The sequence below is a fragment of the Spea bombifrons genome, chromosome 4 (assembly GCF_027358695.1).
Source record: "Spea bombifrons isolate aSpeBom1 chromosome 4, aSpeBom1.2.pri, whole genome shotgun sequence".
Classification (NCBI taxonomy): Eukaryota; Metazoa; Chordata; class Amphibia; order Anura; family Pelobatidae; genus Spea; species Spea bombifrons.
In genome coordinates this window covers 100,252,276-100,274,360 of record NC_071090.1, presented here as the reverse complement: position 1 = coordinate 100,274,360, position 22,085 = coordinate 100,252,276, and the positions used below count along the sequence as shown (strand labels likewise).

At 46.5% G+C, this 22,085-nt stretch overlaps 1 protein-coding gene across 1 annotated transcript; it reads right to left on the bottom strand.

The window, feature by feature from the left end:
• Positions 1–1,222: 1,222 nt before the first annotated feature.
• PPP2R2A (protein phosphatase 2 regulatory subunit Balpha) lies at positions 1,223–18,080 on the bottom strand. Its single transcript, XM_053465459.1, has 10 exons — positions 17,943–18,080; positions 13,011–13,085; positions 6,558–6,649; positions 5,845–6,007; positions 5,497–5,609; positions 4,857–5,034; positions 4,086–4,250; positions 3,747–3,916; positions 3,260–3,351; positions 1,223–2,346 (listed from the first exon to the last, which is right to left on the bottom strand). Exons 1-10 carry the CDS (start codon positions 17,947–17,949, stop codon positions 2,067–2,069), a joined length of 1,335 nt encoding a protein of 444 aa, XP_053321434.1. The 5' UTR covers positions 17,950–18,080; the 3' UTR covers positions 1,223–2,066.
• Between the last annotated feature and the right edge of the window lie 4,005 nt (positions 18,081–22,085).

Sequence of the window (22,085 nt, the reverse complement as noted above, 5' to 3'; positions counted from 1 at the left end):
AGCAGATCCTTAAAGTCCTCTAAGTTGGGACCTCCATGGATGCATCCTGGTGCCGCATGTCCTCCAGGTAAGCGAAGCACCCGGCCAACCACGTGATGTAAAAGAAAACGTCATTCATCAGAACAGGGCAATTTCTTCCATCGCTCTGTGGTCCAGTTCTTATGCTCATGTGCCATTTCTAGACACTTTTGCAGTGGACAGGGGTCAGTATGGGCACCCTTACTGCTCTGCGGCTACGCAGCCCCATACGCAACAAACTGCGATGCTCCGTGTGTTCTGACACCTTTCTATCAGAACCTGCAGTAACTTTTTCAGTAATTTGAGCTACAGTAGCAAGTCTGTTGGATTTGACCACACAAGCCGGCCTTCGCCCCCCACGTGCATCAATGAGCCTTGGCCACCCAAGACCCTGTCGTTGGTTCACCACTTTTCCTTCCTTGGACCACCTTTAATTGGTACTGACCACTGCAGAGCTGCAGTTTTGGAGATGCTCTGACCAAGTCTTGCCCTCACAATCTGGCCCTTATCAAAGTCACTCAGATCTTTATACTGCGCCCATGTTGCAGCTCTGAAAGGGTGAAAGGGACCGTTTACTGTTCCATGCACCCTACTTTCATGTTTACTTCAACTGTAAGAAGTAAAAAGTTGCTAACCTTCAGGAGAAGCTGCAGCACACACCAGCCTTCCGACGTGCTCTTCGTGCCACGTGAAGTACTTTCTGTGCATGCGCACAGCGGTCTCCGGCTGGCGAGGAGCATACAGCATGTGCGTTTTGCCAAGAAGGAGTTATGGTCGGCTGAGGAAAGAGGCATCTCATAGCGGAGATTCTGCAGAACCCCACCACGACTTTGCAAGGGGAGAAACGATCACCGCTACCATATGCATTACAGCCCATAAAATAGCTGGAGTTTTACGGGGGCCACACAACACAGTCATGCTTCGACCCCATTGTACAGCACCACAGAATATGACGGCACTATATAAATCAGGAATAAGCCTATTGAGTATGGCTGTACTTTACCGTATTAGACACCGCACCGACGCAGCAAGTAAGCCTGTGTAGGTTAAAGCTTTGACAATGTTAAAATAGGTTTTATATAAAAACATGGGTTTTTTTTCCTTCGGTGAAAGCCTCGCTGTACGTGTACACCCCGTAACCGTGCCTAGAGCAAAATGTACTAAAAACGGTATTTTCAGGGAAAAAAAAAAAACACGAAACATATTTCTCCATTTGTATTTTATTCAGTAGTTTTTTTTTATCCTTACTTTTTTGGCTTTTTATTTATATTTTTTTAAGTCTTTTTTTTATCCCCCTCCCCTTTCAGTGCCAGACAAGGCAAGAAGTGATTACAGTCAGGTCGTCATTAAAACGTGATCAGGACTTCCAGGAATAAGCTTATCCCACCAACCCTGCCTAGGTGAACCTATCTCCCTGTGTGCTTCGTACAGCGGTCGGATCTTCACCAGCGCAGGGTAGGGCGAGGAAGGGCATTATGGAATCTATAGGGAACAGAGTAAGGGGGTGGGGTGGGAGGATGGACAAAAACCAATACAAGCCATACAGGAAACGGAGTGAATAAAGAACAAACAAAAAAATGGAGTTTTGCAATTGAGGAGAAGAGAAATGTTATGAGGTTAGACATATTAAACCCATTAGTACTGTAGGATCCCACCGCTTAACAGCTTTTAATGAAAGAACAAAAAAATAAAAAATCCTATAGGGAGAAGGCTGGTACTGCAGCTGACATCGCAAAATAATAATAAAAAAAGAAGGATCTACTCGCCAGACGAGATGGTTAAAAAGAACACAAAAAAATACAGTAAACCCAACCGTTCCCCTAGCGGGGCGAGAAAACGGTAGGAGCAGGAATTCAACCTGCGCAGCTATAAAAAAAAATAATATTTGATGGCACCTTAAACACTGGAAAAAAGTCAGACTGGGAGGGACTGGCAAAAGTTCCCGCGCTGCTGTAAGTTTTCTTCCGTTTGGAACAGGGTAAGAGAATTCTAGGCTCGACTATTAGAACTAGGTGGACCAGGGAGCGTCCTGCAGGAAACGGCCAGGGCTAATTGACTCGATCCTGGAATATATACAGGTTATTGGTGGTTGCAACGGCAATGATGTTCTCCTTGGGATGCCAGGCCGTGTGCAGGATCTTCTTGTTGAAGTCCAGACTGTCCACCGTGATCTCATCCTTCTTCCGCTTGCCGCTGGCGCACACCTTTCGAGGTTTCAGCACCATGCGCGGCTTGCTGTTCTCCCGCGAAGCTTCCAGGGTGATATCGCGTTTGGTGTTGCGGTCGAACATCCGGAAGAAGTTGTTGTATGAGCCGGTCATGACAACACTATGGAACAAAGAAGAACATGAAGTCACTAAATACCGTGAAGACCAATAGACATCCAACTGCAGGATGAATTGGAGCCTGTGCCATGAACCAGGGGACGATGGCTGACTGCCAGTCACAGGATCACTCCAATAGAGCTCAAAACCATGCGTGACTGAAACAAATCAACTACAACGTCATGTAGCACATGATGGTTTTTCCCCCCATGACTAAGTAATTAAAAGGACGCCAGGATTTTAAAGGTTTATAAGAGCAACTCTATTGGTTCGCCGGCAGGGGCCTCCCATCTGCCATCAACCAACAGAGTCGCTCGTACAGACCTTTAACTCCTGACGGCGAAACTCGGCCTGTGGAGGTTCCTGGAGTTAAAGGTCCGTGCAAACGACTATTGGTCCCCTGCAGGAGCCTCCTTTGGCATCAACTAATAAAGGGCAGCCCTCCATTGGTTAATGTCAGAAGAGCTTCCTGCTGGTGACCAATAGAGTCGCTCACACCGACCTTTAAATCCTTGCGCGATCCTACGGATTCACACACCCGTTAACCTCGGCAATGCTGCATAGACAAGGTAGGCTAGATGGGGAGAGGACCAAGAAGATTTGTTAGGAGATACCAACAAAAACAAACACAAAGATTTTTTGCGTTGTGCATCTTCGTCTTGCTGCCGCCACCATGTTCATTTCTTCGGTAATCGGTCCGAACAAAAAAAAAAAAAAAAAAAAAAAAAAAACCACACCCATCGTGTTCGTTTTCATGTGCATTCGTATTTGGACTAACAAGTCATATATATATATATATATATATATATATATATATATATATATATATATATATATATATATATATATAGATATATAGATATATAGCAACACACTAGATTGTGCAGAACTTTTGAAAGCAAGCATAAGGTACTTACTTGTCAGGCCCATTCCAACAGCACTCAAACTTGTCAAAGATGCAGTCGTTTTCATATAAGGAGCATAGCTTACTCCTGAGGTATTCATGAACCTGGAGAGAGAGGACACTATGAACATCCACGCTACCTACAGCACCAAGTATTACTGGGTATAGAAACGATATTCCAAATAGATCAGACCGCAGATAAGACCCGTTCGCCCCATCTAGCCTGCCCACTTTTCCCGTATTTACAGACACGCATATTAACCAGTTCTTGTAAGAGTAACTTTGCGCCTATCCAATGCATATTTAAATTCCCTCACTGCGTTAGCCATCTAACAAACTCTCGGGAAAGTAACTTTATTACATCTAATCCTCTGACCCTCTAGTTTTAGATTAGGACCTCTTGTGACATTTCTCATCCTTTGAAATAAACCTCACTCCTGTACTTTGTTAAACCCCTTTATATAAATATTTCACAACACAGACAGAGGCTGCCTATCTACCTGATAAGTTTCCACAGGCCTGCTTTCCATGTTCAAGTCCCAGATCTTGACCGACAGGTAGTCCCTGGTCATCATGTATCGGCCGTTGTGGCTGAACTTCACATCCGATATGGAGGAGATGATCTCTGAGAAGAATGACCTGTTGCTGGGGTCTTCGGGCTCCTCAAACACTATGGAAAAAACAGACCCCCAAAGTTTATGAGAAAAGTGCTGCTTGCATGAGGAAAAGGTCTAAGATTTCAAATGAATACGCAACTAGTTTTGTCTTAATCCAAGCAAGTGCTACTGATTGATCTTCTGGGCACAGGTGGTAAGAGGAACTTTGTCTAGACTGCTTACATTTGGAGTGGCGATCGCAGAGCGCAGACTCTCGCATGTCACACAGGCGGATGGTGCCTTTGCTGCTGCTGTATACGAAAGTATTGCAGTGATGCGGGTGGAACTCGGCCGCGGTGATCACCTCTGTCAGCTCCTCCATATTAGCAGGTTTTATATCTACGATGTCTGGAGGAAGGGGAGTGAAGGAAACTAATGCGGAAAACTACATATATATAAAAAAAAAAAAGGACAGGAGAAACCAAGGGGCTGTTCTGAGGATGGCAAGCTGCAAAGAATCAAATAGATTTGACAGAGCCAAACTCACACAAGGCATGCAATGAACACAAGACAAAATATTCAATATATTAAACCTGATAGAATAGGGGCTATGCAAGCGCGCAGAGTAGCAGACTTCAGGCTTGTAATATGTACTGCTTCATATCCCGAGCTAGGCCACACTGCATTACAGGAGCAGTTTGCCCTATCGGAGGTTAGGGGTTCCTGGTGCGTCGCTCCTCCAAAAGCCAGGTGGAGAAGTCACAGATCTCCCATGTAACCGGCCCAGGGGTCTGATTAGATTTCAATCAAAGACCCTTCCTGCCACCGAAGAGGAGGGCAGCTTCTGTGTCAGGTAACTGCTTTATGTTTCTTTTTTTTCACTATAGAAAACATACATACATACAAATACAGACACATACATACATATATATATATATATATATATATATATATGTTATCTTTCACTGCTGATGAAAAGACATTTTTTAAGATGTTCAGTGAAGAAAAGGATACTAAAGCTCCTGTCTGTTATCTCCAGATGCCACAGGTTGACCCGCAGGTCGTCTGCTGACAGGTATGTCTCATAGTCACTGTTCACAGAGATGGAGTTAATGTGATACGTGTGAGCATTAGCAAATATCCTACGAGGACTCGCTTCGACCATGAGGTCCATGGGGCGGAAAACGGGCACCTGAAAAATAAAAAAACCACACTGTAAATAAGAGGAAAGACAACTCGGATATACCTAAAAAAACGACCAATAGTGCACTTTTTCAGAATACCTTGTGGAATTCTGAGATGGCTTTACAATTCAAAGCTCAAAGCTAAGCAAACAGATTCAAAAATAGTTACGTGAATGAATTCCTGAATGATTGTTCGGGGACTTTCCAAAACCCATCACAGCCAAAAGATACCTTTTAGACAGACGAAGGGCCACTGAACTATGCAGTGCTTGGTAGATGTTGTGATGCTGAACCCCCTACTGTTGATGTAAATAGTAAGGGGGCCTCGCAGATTCATTAACCCTTTAAGAATCCTTAAACCCATTAAAAACAATGCATTGACAGCTCGTACATGTACATGCTTTGTCGTGAAGGGGTTAAAATATCCACAATCAGGAGGAGAGGGTGAAGGCGATTTCTGGTGTACTCACCCTGAGCGTGGTAACAGTGGTTGGATCCCGGTACCTCCCATTCTCTTCCTTCAGGTTGTACCCTTCTGGTCTCTTGTCTCGTTCACTGATTTTCCACAGTTTAATTGTTTTATCTGCAGAACAATAGACAAGTTAGCTTCCTAATTTTAAACTCTAACACCACTAAAATGGGTTTATTTAGTTTACAGAAGCGGAAAATGTTGAGATTTCGGAAAGCTGATGGACACCCCTTTATCAAAATAACTCCACTGAGCAAAGGGCTGAGCTGCCTTCGATTCGACCGCCATCACATTCGTTTACAGATCCCCTCATTCAATTGAAATATCCGACATCTTTTGCTATGCTTACCATTAGTAGACAACAGGAACTGTGCTGCATTTTTCTGGGGTAACCACCGGATCTTGTTGATCTTCTCTTCAATTTCTAAGCTCTTCAAGTAATCAAACTCTGGCTCGTGACTCTGGAAAGTGCTATAAACGCTATACTCCCCCCTGTGATACGGACTCTTGCTCTGCAGGAAATACATGGAGTAAAATGGTTAGATTTCAGATATTATTTCCAAGATGCTTGTCCGACTGACACAGAAGCTGTTCTGCCACCAGATGGCGCCAGACTCTCTGCGATACAGACTATCCGTGCGGCAGTCACCGCGCTATAAAACTGTTATTATTCACTAAAGGGGAAATCTGTGGAGGATCTGAACATTGCAAACTGGACTTCATTAAACACAGCCAACACCAGCACTCTTCTCCTGCAACAAAGGCAGAGCTGGTCATGGATAACGCAAAGTTAAACCAGTGCAGGCCCTCTAGATATCTCATATTTCGGATATGACATACAAATAAGGTGGGTTTGTCTTTTACTCTATAAAGGCCAGTTTGTGGTACATAAGAGTGTGATTTGTTAGAAGTGAAAGATCCACTTTAACTATGCATCATGCAGGGCCAATTCAGGCTTTCCTCAGGATAACGCGACATGCGCTGGCCCGACATAAGTTATATCTAGCGATTTAAGAAAATATTCACATTTCTACCCAAAAAGGAGGCATCACTCATACTGACCTCTTGTTGGAAGATGACCACTCGTCCTCCTTTATCTCCTGTGGCTAGCAGCTCTCCAGAATGATTAAATTCTACAGTAGAGATTATATCAGCTGCGACCAAAGAAAGAAATATATATAAGTGATGCCGTCCAATGCAGACAAGATCCATGATTTTAAACTGATCCACCCTATTAACTGCAGTCCACGACCCCAAGATATTTTATGGATATTTAATTCATTGGGAATGTCTTATTGATTAAAAGGGACAGTTTGGTCCAAGAATAATCGAAAGAATGCATATTAATGGACGGAGATGTGTTAAGCAAGAGCATATGAGGGAGGGGGGCTGCAGAAACCCCTTCATGCATTTGCAAGGGGACATCATAGAAATTTAAAGGGACTACACGAGTATCAAACGCTGGAAAGGGGCGCTCCAGCCATCATTTGCACTTTAACGGCTACACCGAGGTTCATATCTAACAGCATCTCAGGTTAAATGGTCACACTGAGAGATAGCAGACACCATGACCACTTTACCGGTTCCAGTAGAGACGAATAAAGCATGGTTTGCGATTCCATGAAATCCTTAACTAAACCGCTACATAAAAACATAACAAAAATCTACAATGCACCCTCATGGAAACATCTGTACTTAAGAGATCCAAAGGGTTTCCTGGAACAGCACAGGATAAAATTATAAATTTTTGGACATATTTTTACATTTGTACAGAGATCTCAGCTCTGAAACTTTAAAAACTATATAAAAACACCAGGTAGTTATGTATTATTATTACTACTGACTACACACAAGTACTTGAGAAAAATAATCCCTTGTATCCCGTAAATGCGCGTCAGGTTATAGTCTCATCTGAGTCACTCTTACAAAATACGTGATGAGTCGCTTGATGATTCCCAAGCAGAACTATTTGATTTCCACGGCCCCAGCCCACGGCCGTCACCCGCGGGGAGCACAGGTACCAATTAGGTACGCGGCCAAAAGCCATTTATAGAGCTACTTAGCGATGCTCCCGAAACGGAGAAGAATGAGGAAGGAAACAGAATCCGATATGACCGGGTTATTTCAAGGAAGCATTTAAAAAGAGTTTGTGAAGGACTTGATCCTTAGATTAGGAGTCCCTTTTTCTATACTTGATGTACAAAAACAAAATCAGATGTTGTGGTGTTCAGGACCAGTAGGGCATGCTTTTAAAATGATAGAAATACATAAAACATTAAAGCCAACGTAAAAAAACAAACACAAAGATATACATTATTTTTTATGTATCTTTGTTTTCTTAAATACATTGCTGATGGCAAGGTGTGCGATCAGCCAGCAGGGGGAGCAGTCAGATCACAGCAGGCTCTGGAAAGACCCTCTCAGGCCTCTTCTCTAGTCCAGAGACCTCCCTGTTGCTGGAAGGGAATGCCCAATCGCATATTCATATTGTAGCGGTGCGGCATTCATATCGTAGCGGCGCCAGCAATCTTTCAACAATGCAGGAGTCGGGGGAGAGTGCAGTGTGATGTCCTTGCCGCTGCATGATGGGCATCACGGCACCTTTTCGTCTATGTCCCTGAACTCTATAGGGTACTAAAGTGACCTCACTGAGATGAAACTGAAACGCTCCTATAAACACCCAGTTAAGTGAATAAATCGGGTAGTGAAACACTGGGTAGCTGTGAATGAAAAACACTGGAGATGTGTTCAGAATCACTTCCAGCGCAGGCACAGCAACAACAGGTAAGATAGTTAGACTGGGAAAACTGGTCTGGGAGTTCACTTTGGGTGGAGGTATTCAAGTTTGGGAAAAGAATAGTCACCGGGTTGGCCCGTAGTCTTGATCTAAACGATAAACCGACGCCCCGGTCCCTTTAATATCCAAGCGGGATGTCACACGGGACAGGTCCCCTCTATACCGGTCTATATAGAGAATGCGGAGACATTGCATGAGGCAGAAGCACACCACGCTCAGCCAACTAAGCCACAAACTCGTCTGGGCCGGGGTCCCCAAGTCGGAACGGTTAAGCGATGCACTGCTTGTTATGTCCCGTCACATTATAAAGCGACAGGAGCAGCGCACAGCCCTGAAGCGACCCGTCACCCAATCACTACACGGGTGTCCCAACGACACGTAATCCAGAGCGGCACAGGCGGCAATCAGTAGCCACGTCTCCTATCAGAACAGATATGAATTAGAGCTGAAACAACGAATCGATAAAATCGATAATAATCGATAACGGAAATCATCGATAACGATTTCCGTTATCGATTAATCGAGTGATCAATTCGTTGTTGGAGCACTCGGCTCCTTTTACTTACCTCCGCGAGCGTTCCCCGCTTCTGCTACACGCTCTGCAGTCTCCGCCTTCTTTTAGCTACGTGACGGATGTGACGCGTTCCGGAGGTAAGTATTCTTCATGTCTATGTGCACGGATCGCACAGAGCCACTCGCACAGAGCGAATCGCTCTGTGCGAATGGAGCCACTCGCACAGAGCGGTTCGCTCTGTGCGAGTGGCTCCACTCGCACAGAGCGGTTCGCTCTGTGCGAGTGGCTCCATTCGCACAGAGCGGTTCGCTCTGTGCGAGTGGCTCCATTCGCACAGAGCGGTTCGCTCTGTGCGAGTGGCTCCATTCGCACAGAGCGGTTCGCTCTGTGCGAGTGGCTCCATTCGCACAGAGCGGTTCGCTCTGTGCGAGTGGCTCCATTCGCACAGAGCGGTTCGTGAGTGTGGGTGCAGGGCAGAGTGGGGGTGGGGGTGCAGGGCAGAGTGGGGGTGGGGGTGCAGGGCAGAGTGGGGGTGGGGGTGCAGGGCAGGAGACTGGGTGCAGGGCAGAGTGGGGGTGGGGATGCAGGGTGTGAGTGTGGGTGCAGAGCAGAGTGGGAGACTGGGTGCAGGGCAGAGTGGGGGTGGGGATGCAGGGCAGGGTGTGAGTGTGGGTGCAGGGCAGAGTGGGTGCAGGGCAGAGTGTGAGTGTGGGGGCAGGGCAGAATGTGGGGGCAGGGCTGGGTGCAGGGCAGAGTTAGAGACTGGGTGCAGGGGCACAGTGCAAAGTGCTGGGTGCAAAGTGCCAGTGCTGGGTGCAAAGTGCCAGGGCTGGGTGCAAAGTGCCAGGGCTGGGTGCAAAGTGCCAGGGCTGGGTGCAAAGTGCCAGGGCTGGGTGCAAAGTGCTGGTGCAAAGTGCTGAATGCTGGGTGCAAAGTGCTGGATGCAAAGTGCCAGGGCTGGGGCAAAGTGCTGGGTGCAAAGTGCTGGGTGCAAAGTGCCAGGGCTGGGTGCAAAGTGCTGGGTGCAAAGTGCTGGGTGCAAAGTGCTGGGTGCAAAGTGCAAAGTGCTGGGGCAAAGTTTCTTGAACAGTAATAGTCCACCTCTTTTCAGAATGTTTGGGGTTATTTTGTTTCATAAATATTGTGTTTGGGTTCTTGTACTTTGAAAATATTGTTTTTTATTACATCATAACAAAATAAGAATGTTAATGTAAATTTTAAGTTGTTTTTTAACATCCAGTTCATTAAATTCTTTTAAATAAACGAAAAATTTGCATATTGTTTTTTTTTATCCGATTAATCGAAAAAATAATCGGCCGATTAATCGATTATTAAAATAATCGTTAGTTGCAGCCCTAATATGAATATATATATATACACACACACACACACACTTTATCCTGGGTTCCCCACCCCACATAAAAAGCACCAGTTTTCACCTATGGATTAAAGTATCTGGAGTTTTTTAAATTTTTTTTAAAGGTCTCGCACATTTCCCTTTTAAATGCCAGCAGGGGCGGCAGCGTCTGTGCGGGGGGTGGGTGGACACAGAATGTACAGCAGCCCGCAGGAAGGGATTACTGGTCCGTTCGCTCAGCTCCTGTCATGGAAAACAGAAGGGGCTCTGGAATATAAACTTTAATCTGTGCGATGCAGGGCACCGAGATCTCTGGGTAACACCAGCTAAATAAACACAAACAGCGGGACATCCGATCTTAAGAAGGACCTAAGAGGGCATCTCACCTCCGATGACCCTGCAGCGCCAACACCTCGGTTCCAACCCAAAGCAATATTATTCCTCAACACTGAGAAATAAATACCTTGTTCCCTGCCCCCGGATCCATGAACTCTGCTGCCCCACCCCAGCGGTTCTTCTTTGTCAGGTCACCACGCTCTCAGCGCCTGCATTCCTCTGACACGCTTTGCCCTCTATTTGCACAATTTCTTGCTATGCATCGAGCCCCCTGAGCAACACGCATGTAACCATAGCACGTGTGGCACTGCATACACAGCACAGCAACAACCCCTGACCCGGTATACATCACAGCGGTGCCAAACCCCCCACCCCGAGCACAGCCCACCACCTCCGCATGGCAACCACTGGCCCTCCCCTCGCAGTCAGTGAAATCCCTCCTCCTGCGCATCTTCCCCATGGAGCCACATTCTAAAAAAAGAATCCACACCTTTGTGTGAAGCGTATAGAACTGGCGTTCCAATGCGCTTCTGCCGAGGCAGTGTGCCATTCCCTGATCATGGTATTAACCATTTAGTGCTTTACACTAGGCTTCCTCCACTGCATATCGGGAGGAAGGCAAAGTTACAGGAAACAGAAGTAACCGGACAGGTGCGAGGTCACTTCCTTCCTCCAGAAGAAGGAGGGGAAAGAAAAGCAACGCGCACAATGAGTAACATTCTTGGAAATAATAGCTGGGAAGCTGGCAGCGGGCATAGGAACGTGTATACATAGTCTGTGCATTTCTCACAAGAGAAGGAAGCGGACACACGGTTGGCTCCAAAGCCCACGCATTCATTGTGTGCATAACCTATGAGAAAGGCCGCAGCACGCCACCGGTTCTGTAACGGGCCCATGCTGCTATCTGGCACATATATCCCACCGGGACATGCCTCGACCCATCTGAAGTGCCTGGGATTCATAAATATTTCACCATGTTGTTAATGTACCCTAGTTACATAGCAAATGATCCTATGAGCACCAACATGCGCGGCTAAACACTCACTGCCAACAATATATATATATATATATATATATATATATTTTTTTTTTTTTTTTTTCTTTTTAAGAGAGTTACTGCCAACTTCAACCCATAAAATGCGCCTACGAGAAGAAAATACACCGGGGGGGGGGGGCCGACTAGAAATTACTGAAGCCAGATCTATGCACCGCCCTCAACCATGCGCAAGCAAAAACATCGGACACAGTGAAAACTTATAACAATAACTTGCAAATTGCGGCACAGACCCACAACCACACATACTGTGCACCAACCGAGAGCCGACTACTGCCGACCAAGACTTGATTAAGGGGGATAAAACGGATGAAACAGTTTCAGCTTCATGGATATTGCGGTGACACTCGCGTCGTACTCCACTTGGCATGAACTCCAATGCATTTTAGCGCATGCTTTCTTCCATCCTTTTTTCCTCCTGCTGCCTACTGAACTAACCTCACATTAATGGGAGAAGCAGCATTTAAATCACATCATTCAACTTACATACATGAGGATTGATTGCTGTCATTAATTTCACTGGGAGAACAAACAACCATCAAGGGAAAGAACAGAATATCTTAAAGCATGAAGTAAAAAAAAAATTAAAAAAATGTATTTATAACATAAAGGGAATTTCGGGACTAGACTCCGAGCGGATGCTCTGTGCCAACAGACCCGGACAGAATGTGTTGTTCGTATAATAGGAAGAGCAACACGGGGCCTCCTGTCTTTCCAACAGTGCCGTAAAGAATGACATGGACTCTGCTTACAATCTACTGACCACAAGGACGGTTAAGATAAAACATGCGCAGAATTTAGGAGCTCCACAGCCGTCGTGTAAAATGAGAGGATAGCGGTAACTGCTGTGCGGCTCTTCCAAGAGTAAAAGAGTGAAAGTCTGTGTTAAAGATGCCTCGATCCCTGGATGAAAATCCTTAGAAGGAATAATCCACCTAAAGCATCCCCGGATCAGCAATGCACATGCGCAAGATACTCGCCACCAGTCGGCTTCAGGGCTGAGCTGATTAATGGTTCCAGGGGTTCCAACAAGAACCCCCCTGCGCATGCTTCTAGCAGCCAATATGGTGTGAAGCGTGGAGAGCAGCGGAAGAGTGATGCGGCAGGTGTCGTGTACGATCTGCTACAGAACCGTCCCCCATAGGCTCCTGCATAAGAAACGTACAGCTAGGTGATTGACAGGACTCTATCACCAACTTGCCAATAGATTATAGGTGGAAATCCTCATATAAAAACATAACGCAAATCCCTGAGCAGAAGCCAATGAGTAGGCAATGGAGTGCCTCGAAGTTATGACGGGTCATTCTTGTGGAACTACAACTCCCACAACGCTCAGTCGATGGACCTGTCCTTTCAGGACTGCGGAGTTATTGGTGGCTGCCCATGTATGAACAAGAATAAAATAAAATAAATTGCACTCGGAGCTTTAGTAACAGCTGGAATCATCCATGACTTACCCTCCGATACATCGTCTTCCACAGCTCCTTTCACCTGAGAAAAACACCACTGGATATCATTGCCTCCGCCAGCTCCTGCAAGGGAAACAACGGCATTTAGTAAGAAACATGGAGAACAACGAGCCAAGAAAGAAAATTCAACAGATACTAAAGAGCACAAAAACAGGAAAAAAAAAAAAAAAAACAGCGGATGGAAAAACTGAGAGACGCAGGAAGCCCCAAAACAATTCTACAACTTGACAAAGACAGCAGCCTTTACAAAACTTCCGATGCAGACTCGTACCACGCGATCACCGGGGGGGGGGGGGGGGTTGGGCTGTGCACAGAGCTAACGCAAGTACACTTGGAGACACTACAAACCAACCAAGGACGCGTCTCCTGCAAGAAGGGCTTACACTGCCCTAAAGTCCATGGCTAAACCTGTAAGTCATCCCGTGCATATGGCTATACATTATGCAGGGCCAGCAGGGTCGGCCCTTCAAGCCAACAGTGTAGACTTTGAAGCCTCCTCTGATGCTTAGATGCCACGACGACTTTCAGAGATCTAATCAAACAGATCCACCAATTGTTACTGAAATAAATTACTCGTGGAGGAACCCAGCGAGCTTTAACCTCACAGGAAAGGAAGACTACACGAGGAGAGTCAGTTTTGGTCTCTTCAGGAACCACAAAGAGCCAGTAAGCAATAGGAAAGAAAGCCAAATAATTTGTTGAACTATACCAGGAGCCAAAACAAATACACACTAAAATAGGTAATCAATAGGTATCAATCAACATGCGCAATGGGAGCATTATGTTACTTATTAGATAGCCAGAAGATACAGCATCCATCGCTGCATTAAAAGTTCCCACCACAGGGTGGACATTTTCCTTTAAACGCGATCGACGTTAATCCGAGACATCTATTCCTACAGCACGTTCCAGAAGACTTCTTTAAATCCAGCTACCCAAATGGCACGAGATTAAAGCCCTCCGGCCCGCGACCCAAATCTCGGGCTCGGTTTAAACTTGCAAGTACGCCGCACCCAAAACCAAGATCGCGAGTGAGACGCTCCCAGGCGTGCATCGAGACACGCTCGCAGCTTTCACTTCCAGTCAGAGAGCCTTCTAGCAAAAAAGTATTCTGAAAAAAAGTTTGATCTTTTAGCCCAAAATAATCAGAGAGCGAGGCTATAATAAAAGGACAATAAGGAGGAGCTGAAAGAAGAGAGGAGAACCGCTGCTCTCCAACACGGAGGAGGAGGAGAGATCCGCGCCAAAAGCATCCGAGCAGACGGCGTCCGCGCATTAAACGAGGCTACCCAGGAAGACAGCTCGCGGAGAGAACTTCTGGAACATTGCTCTTGGGAATACAGCTGCAATTCGCAGAGATCCTGCACCGCCCGCCCTCGGAGAAAACAGTTCCTGGTTCCGTCGATACAGGAAGGAGCCGCGTCTCCAATCTCTAAACTCCTCACCCTTCAGGGGAGTCGGGAAGCGGCTCGCACGGCAGAGGCATGAACCTGAACCGGGCCAAGTAACAACATGCCTAGACTGACAGCGTTTAGAGCCTAATAGCGCGCGGGCATGCAATAATAGCAGCAGCCAGCAGAACTACACGTGTAACACACAGGGATCTAAGTGACCGTCACGGATTAGTGGAAATTTCCAGGTCGGATTATTCGCATTCAGCGAGTTTTTTTTTTTTTGGGGGATCCCAGCGCCAACGTGTTATAATCTAATAGCCACCTATACCGTTTAATCTTTTAAATAGTTGGGCTCTGGCGACAGATGTGATTTTCTTTGATGGAGAAAGGATGTGTATAAGGGAGGGAGGGAGCAGACCCCCCCCCCACCTCAGCTATATTGTATGTGCAAAGAAAGGAGTCCTCCCTGAGGAAAGGGGGGGGCAGAGTCGCATGTATAGAATGATGGGGACAATCTCTTTGTTAGCTTGCAGAATGGGGAAGGGGTGTACAATAACCCTATTGATTCGGGAGGGGCTGCTCCCTTAATACAGATCAGGGGAACATGCAGTTCTTGGAGGGAAGGATCACGTCATTTCCATGGAGGGAGGGGGGTCTATTTGCCAGGAAGGCTAGATGGGGGGGGGGGTTGGAACAATGGAAGCCCTTCTGGTAGAGTGGGGAAAATGGAAAGGGCAGATAATTACGTACAACGAGGAGAAAGCAGTCAGAGGGAAGAAGGCTTGAGTGACAACCTGAGGAAATTCTACATAAAGCTTAGTAGATACTTTGAAAACACTTTACTGAACTGCCGAGGTACTCAGGAAAGTTTGGGATATGAAACCCTGTATGCTGGAGCACCGCTGATGACAAATGAACATATTTCTAGCAGTTATTTGAAATGTATCTTCTTCCTTTTATATGCACATAAAAGGCAAAGCTGGGAAAAGGTTGACTTACGATTGTCAGATCAGAAAGTTCCTAGTCTAGGAAACTGGATCTACCTGAACTCGTCAACTCAATAAAACAAGAAATAAGAACAGCGCTGACTTTGGGAGACTTTGACCTGGGGATAGTTTCTCCATCCTATAAGATATTCTGTTTTATGCGCACTTACACTTTCGCTTAGTCCCTGCTTAGCAGATAAAGCCTTTTTGTGCTGCTGCTTCCTGCATCAATGAGCGCTGGAAGCCTTGAGGTCTCTGGGGGCCGAGATAGCTCTCTATGGTGCTTTATGTCAAGAGTTCTCAGAACTGCATGTCTATTGTCCTAAAGATGGATTTTTAGGGCGGGGGGGGGGTTTGGTGCTTTTTGTCACAGGACATTCAGCTCTTCATGACACCAAGGCTAGATAGAGAGCAATCTAAGACCGGACAAAAAGTTAGGTGCTGGTGCCGCTACCGGGTTTGTCATCAGAGATCAGCACACAAAAATATCATAGCAATTTACTGAACAATGAAAAACGCAACCCTCGTGATACTAAAAGTGAAAGCAACTCCGGCATCTCCTAAAGCAAACTAATCAATGAATCGAAAGCTATTTAATGTAATAATCGAACAGCATCTCCCGGTCTCTCCCAACGAGACAGCGCAACCAGCTCCCATTCACACACACACACACAGACAGCGCAACCAGCTCCTATTCACACACACACAGAAACAGCGCAACCAGCTCCCATTCACACACACACACAGCGCAACCAGCTCCCATTCACACACACACAGAGACAGCGCAACCAGCTCCCATTCACACAGACAGCGCAACCAGCTCCCATTCACACACACAGAGACAGCGCAACCAGCTCCCATTCACACACACAGACACACAGACAGCGCAACCAGCTTCCATTCACACACACAGACAGCGCAACCAGCTCCCATTCACACACACACAGAGACAGCGCAACCAGCTCCCATTCACACACAGAGACAGCGCAACCAGCTCCCATTCACAGCCAAGAGAGACAGCGCAACCAGCTCCCATTCACAGCCAAGAGAGACAGCACAACCAGCTCCCATTCACAGAGACCTCATGAATGAACATCCTGTTTCAGAGGCACAGTGATCAAAAATGGTGTGAGCAGCACGGACAGATAGAGTGCATACACCGCCTTAATACATTCTTCTGTATATACTACTCCAGACCCCTCACTCACTACTCTCCTATACCCTAACCAGGGCCCCAAACAAGCTCCAATATCTGGACACCCAGCCAGAAGTGGTCTCTTCTTAGAATCAGAATTATCCCTATCCCATGCATGTTTAAACTCCCATTAACCGCTACCTACTCTGCTGGAAGGATGATCTCCGATCACCCCCTCTTACTTTCCTAGCTTACTAGTCATGAAGCTGAAGACCACTTCCCTACGAGGTAGAGGCCAACGCTTTGAAGACACTGAAAGCAGCCTGTCGAGGTGATAACGTACCGTGTCTTCTCACGTATACGTACTCACGCTTGGTTACAGAACCGCGTCTGCGAATGAATGAAGGTGAAAACACCCAAAGTGTAGAGTATCTAGAAAGCCCCTCCAAGCAGGGCTGCTTATAGAAGATGCATAGTGCTACGCAGTCATCACACATCATTACCCCAGAACCTGTTCAACAAACACCACAACGCGTGACTAATCTATACGTTCCATCTAAAATAATAAATAAAATGAGATGTAGACGCTGCGCCCGCCACCACCGCTCTGGGTTCCCACTCAGTGGGCCTCGTGGCCAAAAGCAGAGCATGGAGACTATTTACAGGGGGGCTTCTATTGCGAATGAACCAGCTAAGGGGCAAATACGTGACAACAGACCCCGTCTATAGGTATGACTGGGGCAGGTACCAGATCACACCTCAGGTGGCAGACTAACAGGGCATCTTTTCCAAGCGGTAATCTGACATGTTTAATACCGGGGTGGAATTCTAATAGCACCATAATATATACATATATATGTATACACACACACATATTACACATATATATCATACATATACACATATATAAAAGCCGGTGAGACACCCTGCGAACACATCCCACCCTCTGCTGCCCACCCCCCCCCACCGCCGTTAGTGCAGATGTTCAGTGCCGGTACATTCCGGGCACACTTGTGTCTATGTAGAGCGCCTCTGATTTGCGGGATCACCGGTATGTAGTAAGAATACGTTATCGGTATGTAACGATAAAAGCATAAAACCTTCCGCAGTGATGAGCAGAACATACATACACCGCCACCACACATATGTACAAAGTGCACATATAACGGCCGCACACGCCTCAGCATAGGGCGGGAATTACATATAGATACATAAATATAGACACATATACATAATGCATGCATTACATGGGTTTATTTACACGGCCATTCGGGGTATGAGGGACACTTAATGTGAAAATCATCCTCGTCCACGGATGGCGCACAGATACCGGATTCACTGTATATAAACCCGAGCCCCCTCCCCAATTCCCAAGCCATGCGCCCACCCCGTGCATCTCTCTCACCCGCCATGCTGACCCTGGCCGGTGCTGGTCCCGGACGCCCGATGAAGGCGGATACCGGGGAGGCCGCTGCCCGGGGCGGGAGGAGCGGACTCTGAGGCCGCGGCTTCAAGATGGAGGCCGCGGGTGCGGTGACGTCACTGGGCAGGGACGAGTGGGAGGAGGCCTGTCTGTGGGCGGGGTCTGAGGCGGTGAGGTCATGTAGCGCCAACGCCTGACGCTTGTGTGTGGGTGTTGCGGGATTTGCAGGTGCCGAGTCACTTACCTGCTGGCCTTGCTGTTGATGAATGTGATGGCAGCGTGCTTGGCGCTGTGCCTCCATGTCTCACATTATAAGGGGATTGTTTCTTATTGTTAATGCCATAGCTCCCAAGTCCCCCCCCGTGCTCTGCTTATTTTAGGCTCAGAATGGTAGGTATGGGTGCACCACAGTGTTCTACAGCCCTAATGTATGTATACGCAGCAGAAACCGGGTGTACAACCAAGATCTTCTGTATCAGCCCAACTGTAAACTGATTATCCTCAGTCCATACCCCCCCCCCGGCAGTCCTGGTTTTTGTGGGACTGTGCCGATCTTCAGCCACTGTCCCCGTGCCCCGGAAGTGTGGACTGGTTGGTGAGTTCGTTTGATCTGGAGGTGAAAAGGCAATGGAGGTCTGTACTGTTGCTGCTCCCCCTAGCAACACTAACGTGCCTGTCTTGGTTAAGGTGGGCTGGTGGTCCATCCTGCCCGCTTCCAGGCCCCGTTCCGCCACATGATGTTACGTGACACTGTGTTAATGGCGTGACTGCTGGCACACTGTAGCAATGTGTGATTCATAGAGTGGAGTACATTGGCGTGTGAGTGTGTGGTTTAACAAGGGTGTAAGCATGTGTTTAAAGTGTGTGCGTGTAAATACGTATGTAATGGGGGGGTGCATGTGCCCCCCTGGGCCTGGTTGTTATATAATAAAAATATGCTGTAAATATTTTGTGGTCTGTTTGTTAAAATGCCAACTGAATGATTCTTGTTGTGTCTGTCTTTGTGTATCCCTGCCCTGCGTGTGTCCCACACGCAATTATCCCACACGCAATTATCATTGATTTGCATTATGTGTGTTGGCACGGGTGTCTCTTTCATTACGGGTGACACGCAAATGCCGATGAGCACACACTCATAAATTATTCTTGCAACATCAGGTACCAAGTTAGCGGCCATGATGGCAATTTGCTACGTAGCAGCCTGGCGTGTAAAAGTTGTATGTAATCTCAGTAACACGTCTCATGGGGTGTCCTGATGTGGAAGAAGAGCTTGTGTCCTTTGGCCGAGAGCCTTGTAATTACCGTATTTGCTCGAATACAAGATGAGTTTTTTTCAGAGCAAATGATCTGAAAAATACCCCTCGTTTTATAATCCGACCTGAAATAGAGGGCTGACTATAAGGCTAAGATCCAGATACTCCGCAGCGCTGCAGGAGACCTGGATCCTCCTCTCTGGCAGCCGGTTAACGTCTGCGCGATGCGTGCAGCCTCCACTGCTGCCGGGGCTTCTATGACCGAGCGCCGGTGTGACGTGACCTTCCGGTGCTCAGCCATAGAAGCCCCGGTGGAAGTGCCCGGTAGAAACCTCTTTCCTCAGGTTTATGCAGCTTTCTGCTTGTCTTCTGCGTCTCCATCTTTCCATTCGATGCCCGGCCATCACTTTATTTAATGCTGGCAAATATATTGTATGGAGGCCAATGAATGCTGGATATCTTTAAGAACCTACTGTATACCGGCACGAGGTGATTCCCTGGGATTCAGAAGTCCTCCAGACCTCTGTCATTCTGCTGATGGAAATTGTAGGATCGTTTGCCGAGCAATAACCAGCTTTGGAGTACCTACCGACTGTCATCTCGCGGGGGAAAGTCCAAAGTGGGATATCTTGTAGAACCTTTATATTGTGTGCCAGCGAAAGTCACCAGATTCTGAAACCCTAGAGACTTGGCCCTTTAGGTGCGATACTGAATACCCAGAAATCCAGAAGCTGTGACAGCTTCACCGCTCTATGTAACTCTATATTTTAATCCTGCAATATATTGTTAATGTTTTCTTAATTATGTTTCCCCAGTCCCTCCTTCCATAGCTCCATGTTGATGACATGCCTTGTTTTCTTCCCCATCGTATTCTATCTCATATGGTCTGAAAACACTCTATCATCAGAAAGAGGACCATCGTTCATATTCTGGCACCTGGTCAAAATTACTGGCAACCATAAGCTCATCCTCCTTCTAAGAAGAATCACCTTTCCACTTACTCTAACGGTGTCATTAGCAGATACTTATACCGGTGCACAATATATACGGGCCTCCCCTTGAAACCACTAAAATTCATGTGACCTGTGTGTCCCTAGACTACGGCGAAGGTACGTGATGTGCTGCTTGGGTCAGACGCATGGGGTAATCTACCCAGACCGCTGGAGCTACGGCAGATAGCAGAAATGCTGCGGCAAGCACTATGGACGTAAGCAAAGCATCTGACCTTCATTATGTTTTTCCTGGTTTGACCGCAGAACCTTGGAGAGAAGATCGGCTTAACCCACTGTGGAAACGTTATAAAATGAGCAGCTCCGTTATCTCCACAACTGGATGCAAACGGTATAAATGGTTTGGCTATAAGCGGCCTTGGAAAATTAAAGAGACTGCGGTATCCATGTGACAGGGTGCCAGAAACACGGGGTCCGTTCCGAACCTTCTCACAACGCAATGGGGGTGTTAATATGTATAAATGTCTGCTTAGCCATGAGTTCACTAACAAAGGTATGAAAGAGATTTTCAACATCTCGTAATAATAACACTCATCACCCCCCCGCTTCCAGGATGCAGATCTGTAAACATCTGTTCACCAGCTACTGACTGTACAACACCGGGCACACTGTCCCACGAAGGGGAAATAACGTTTAAAGGGACGGTTTACTAAACTAAAATTTAAAAAATGAAACCCCTGCAGCTGTCTTCCTCCTCAGTGATCCAGTGTTTCTTGCCACTGATTGGCAGAAAATGTAAAGGGACCGTGCTGTTATCACCTCTATAATAAGTCAGACTGGGGTAACTAAGTGAGTATTGAGAAGTGGAGCAAAGGAAGGGGTGAGGCTAATGTGGGCAGAGCCAAGCAAACGGGGCAGGCATTGTGTGGATGGCAGTATAGAGAAACAGCAAGCTGCGCTATACCTCATCCCACGGGGTTAACGCGGTACTGACTACACAGCAGCTTTGGCGACAGGAGTTTAAATGTCCGTACAAGCAACTCTATTGGTCGCCTGCAGAGGCCTCCTCCGCCATCAACCAATGAAGTGCACCTGTACGTTTTATCGCCGCTATCTTCGCTTCTACAGGACGAACAACGAAAACGCACTATTCGTGTTCGTTTTCATGTTCGCCCCAAGACGAATGCACAAGTCTAGTTTTTTCTGGCATAAAAATCGCAGAATTCTATTCATTTTTGTATGAATGCGTTTTCATGACGAATTCCATTCGAATGAATGAATGAATGTAACATTGCATGAAAGAAAAAGAGAACAAATGTGCACAATACAAAAATCTTTGTTTGTCACCATGGCCGCCATTTTCACTACACAAAAAGTGGAGAATCTCACCATTTTAATTTTATTTGATTTCTTGTTTCCACGGCAATCCGGATGGATGAATGGGATTTCCGAAAACGAAAATGTTGGACGAATTTCGTCGAAGGCGAGGATGAAGACAGACATAGTTTGTCGAATACGGAGAATTTTTTTTTCCACGAACACCAACTTTCTGCCGGTGCCCAAGTCTAGTTTTAACTCCTTCAGTGCTAGTGCATATGTAATGACTTGATTCTGGCATTGAAGGGTTAATTTGTTAATGTTTAACTGCATTCATTCACTTACCTAATGATTTCTATAGGTAGTTTGTTTTGATTGTGTTGCTAAGATATCCATAGGTATGATTTATTGATTTATATGGCACCATCCTATTCCGAAGCGCACCCACACCAACTTTTTTTTATTTTTGTGTACACATTCCATTCTAAAAATCCAGAAGGTCTTTGTGGCTGTTCCAGCTTCAAGGATATTCCAGCTCGCATTCGGCAGCTAGAAATCCTGCTACTTAACCATTCTTTCTCAGTGAGTAATTTCCTCTTTAAATA

What these genes read in the sequence shown, in the direction of transcription:
- PPP2R2A (XM_053465459.1), bottom strand. An exon ending in GATAACAGACAGGAGCTTTA is followed by an intron (nt 4,251 to 4,856) that starts GTATCCTTTTCT and finishes CCCTTCCTCCAG; the next exon opens with ACATCGTAGATATAAAACCT. An exon ending in GGCCTGTGGAAACTTATCAG is followed by an intron (nt 3,352 to 3,746) that starts GTAGATAGGCAG and finishes CTCTCTCTCCAG; the next exon opens with GTTCATGAATACCTCAGGAG.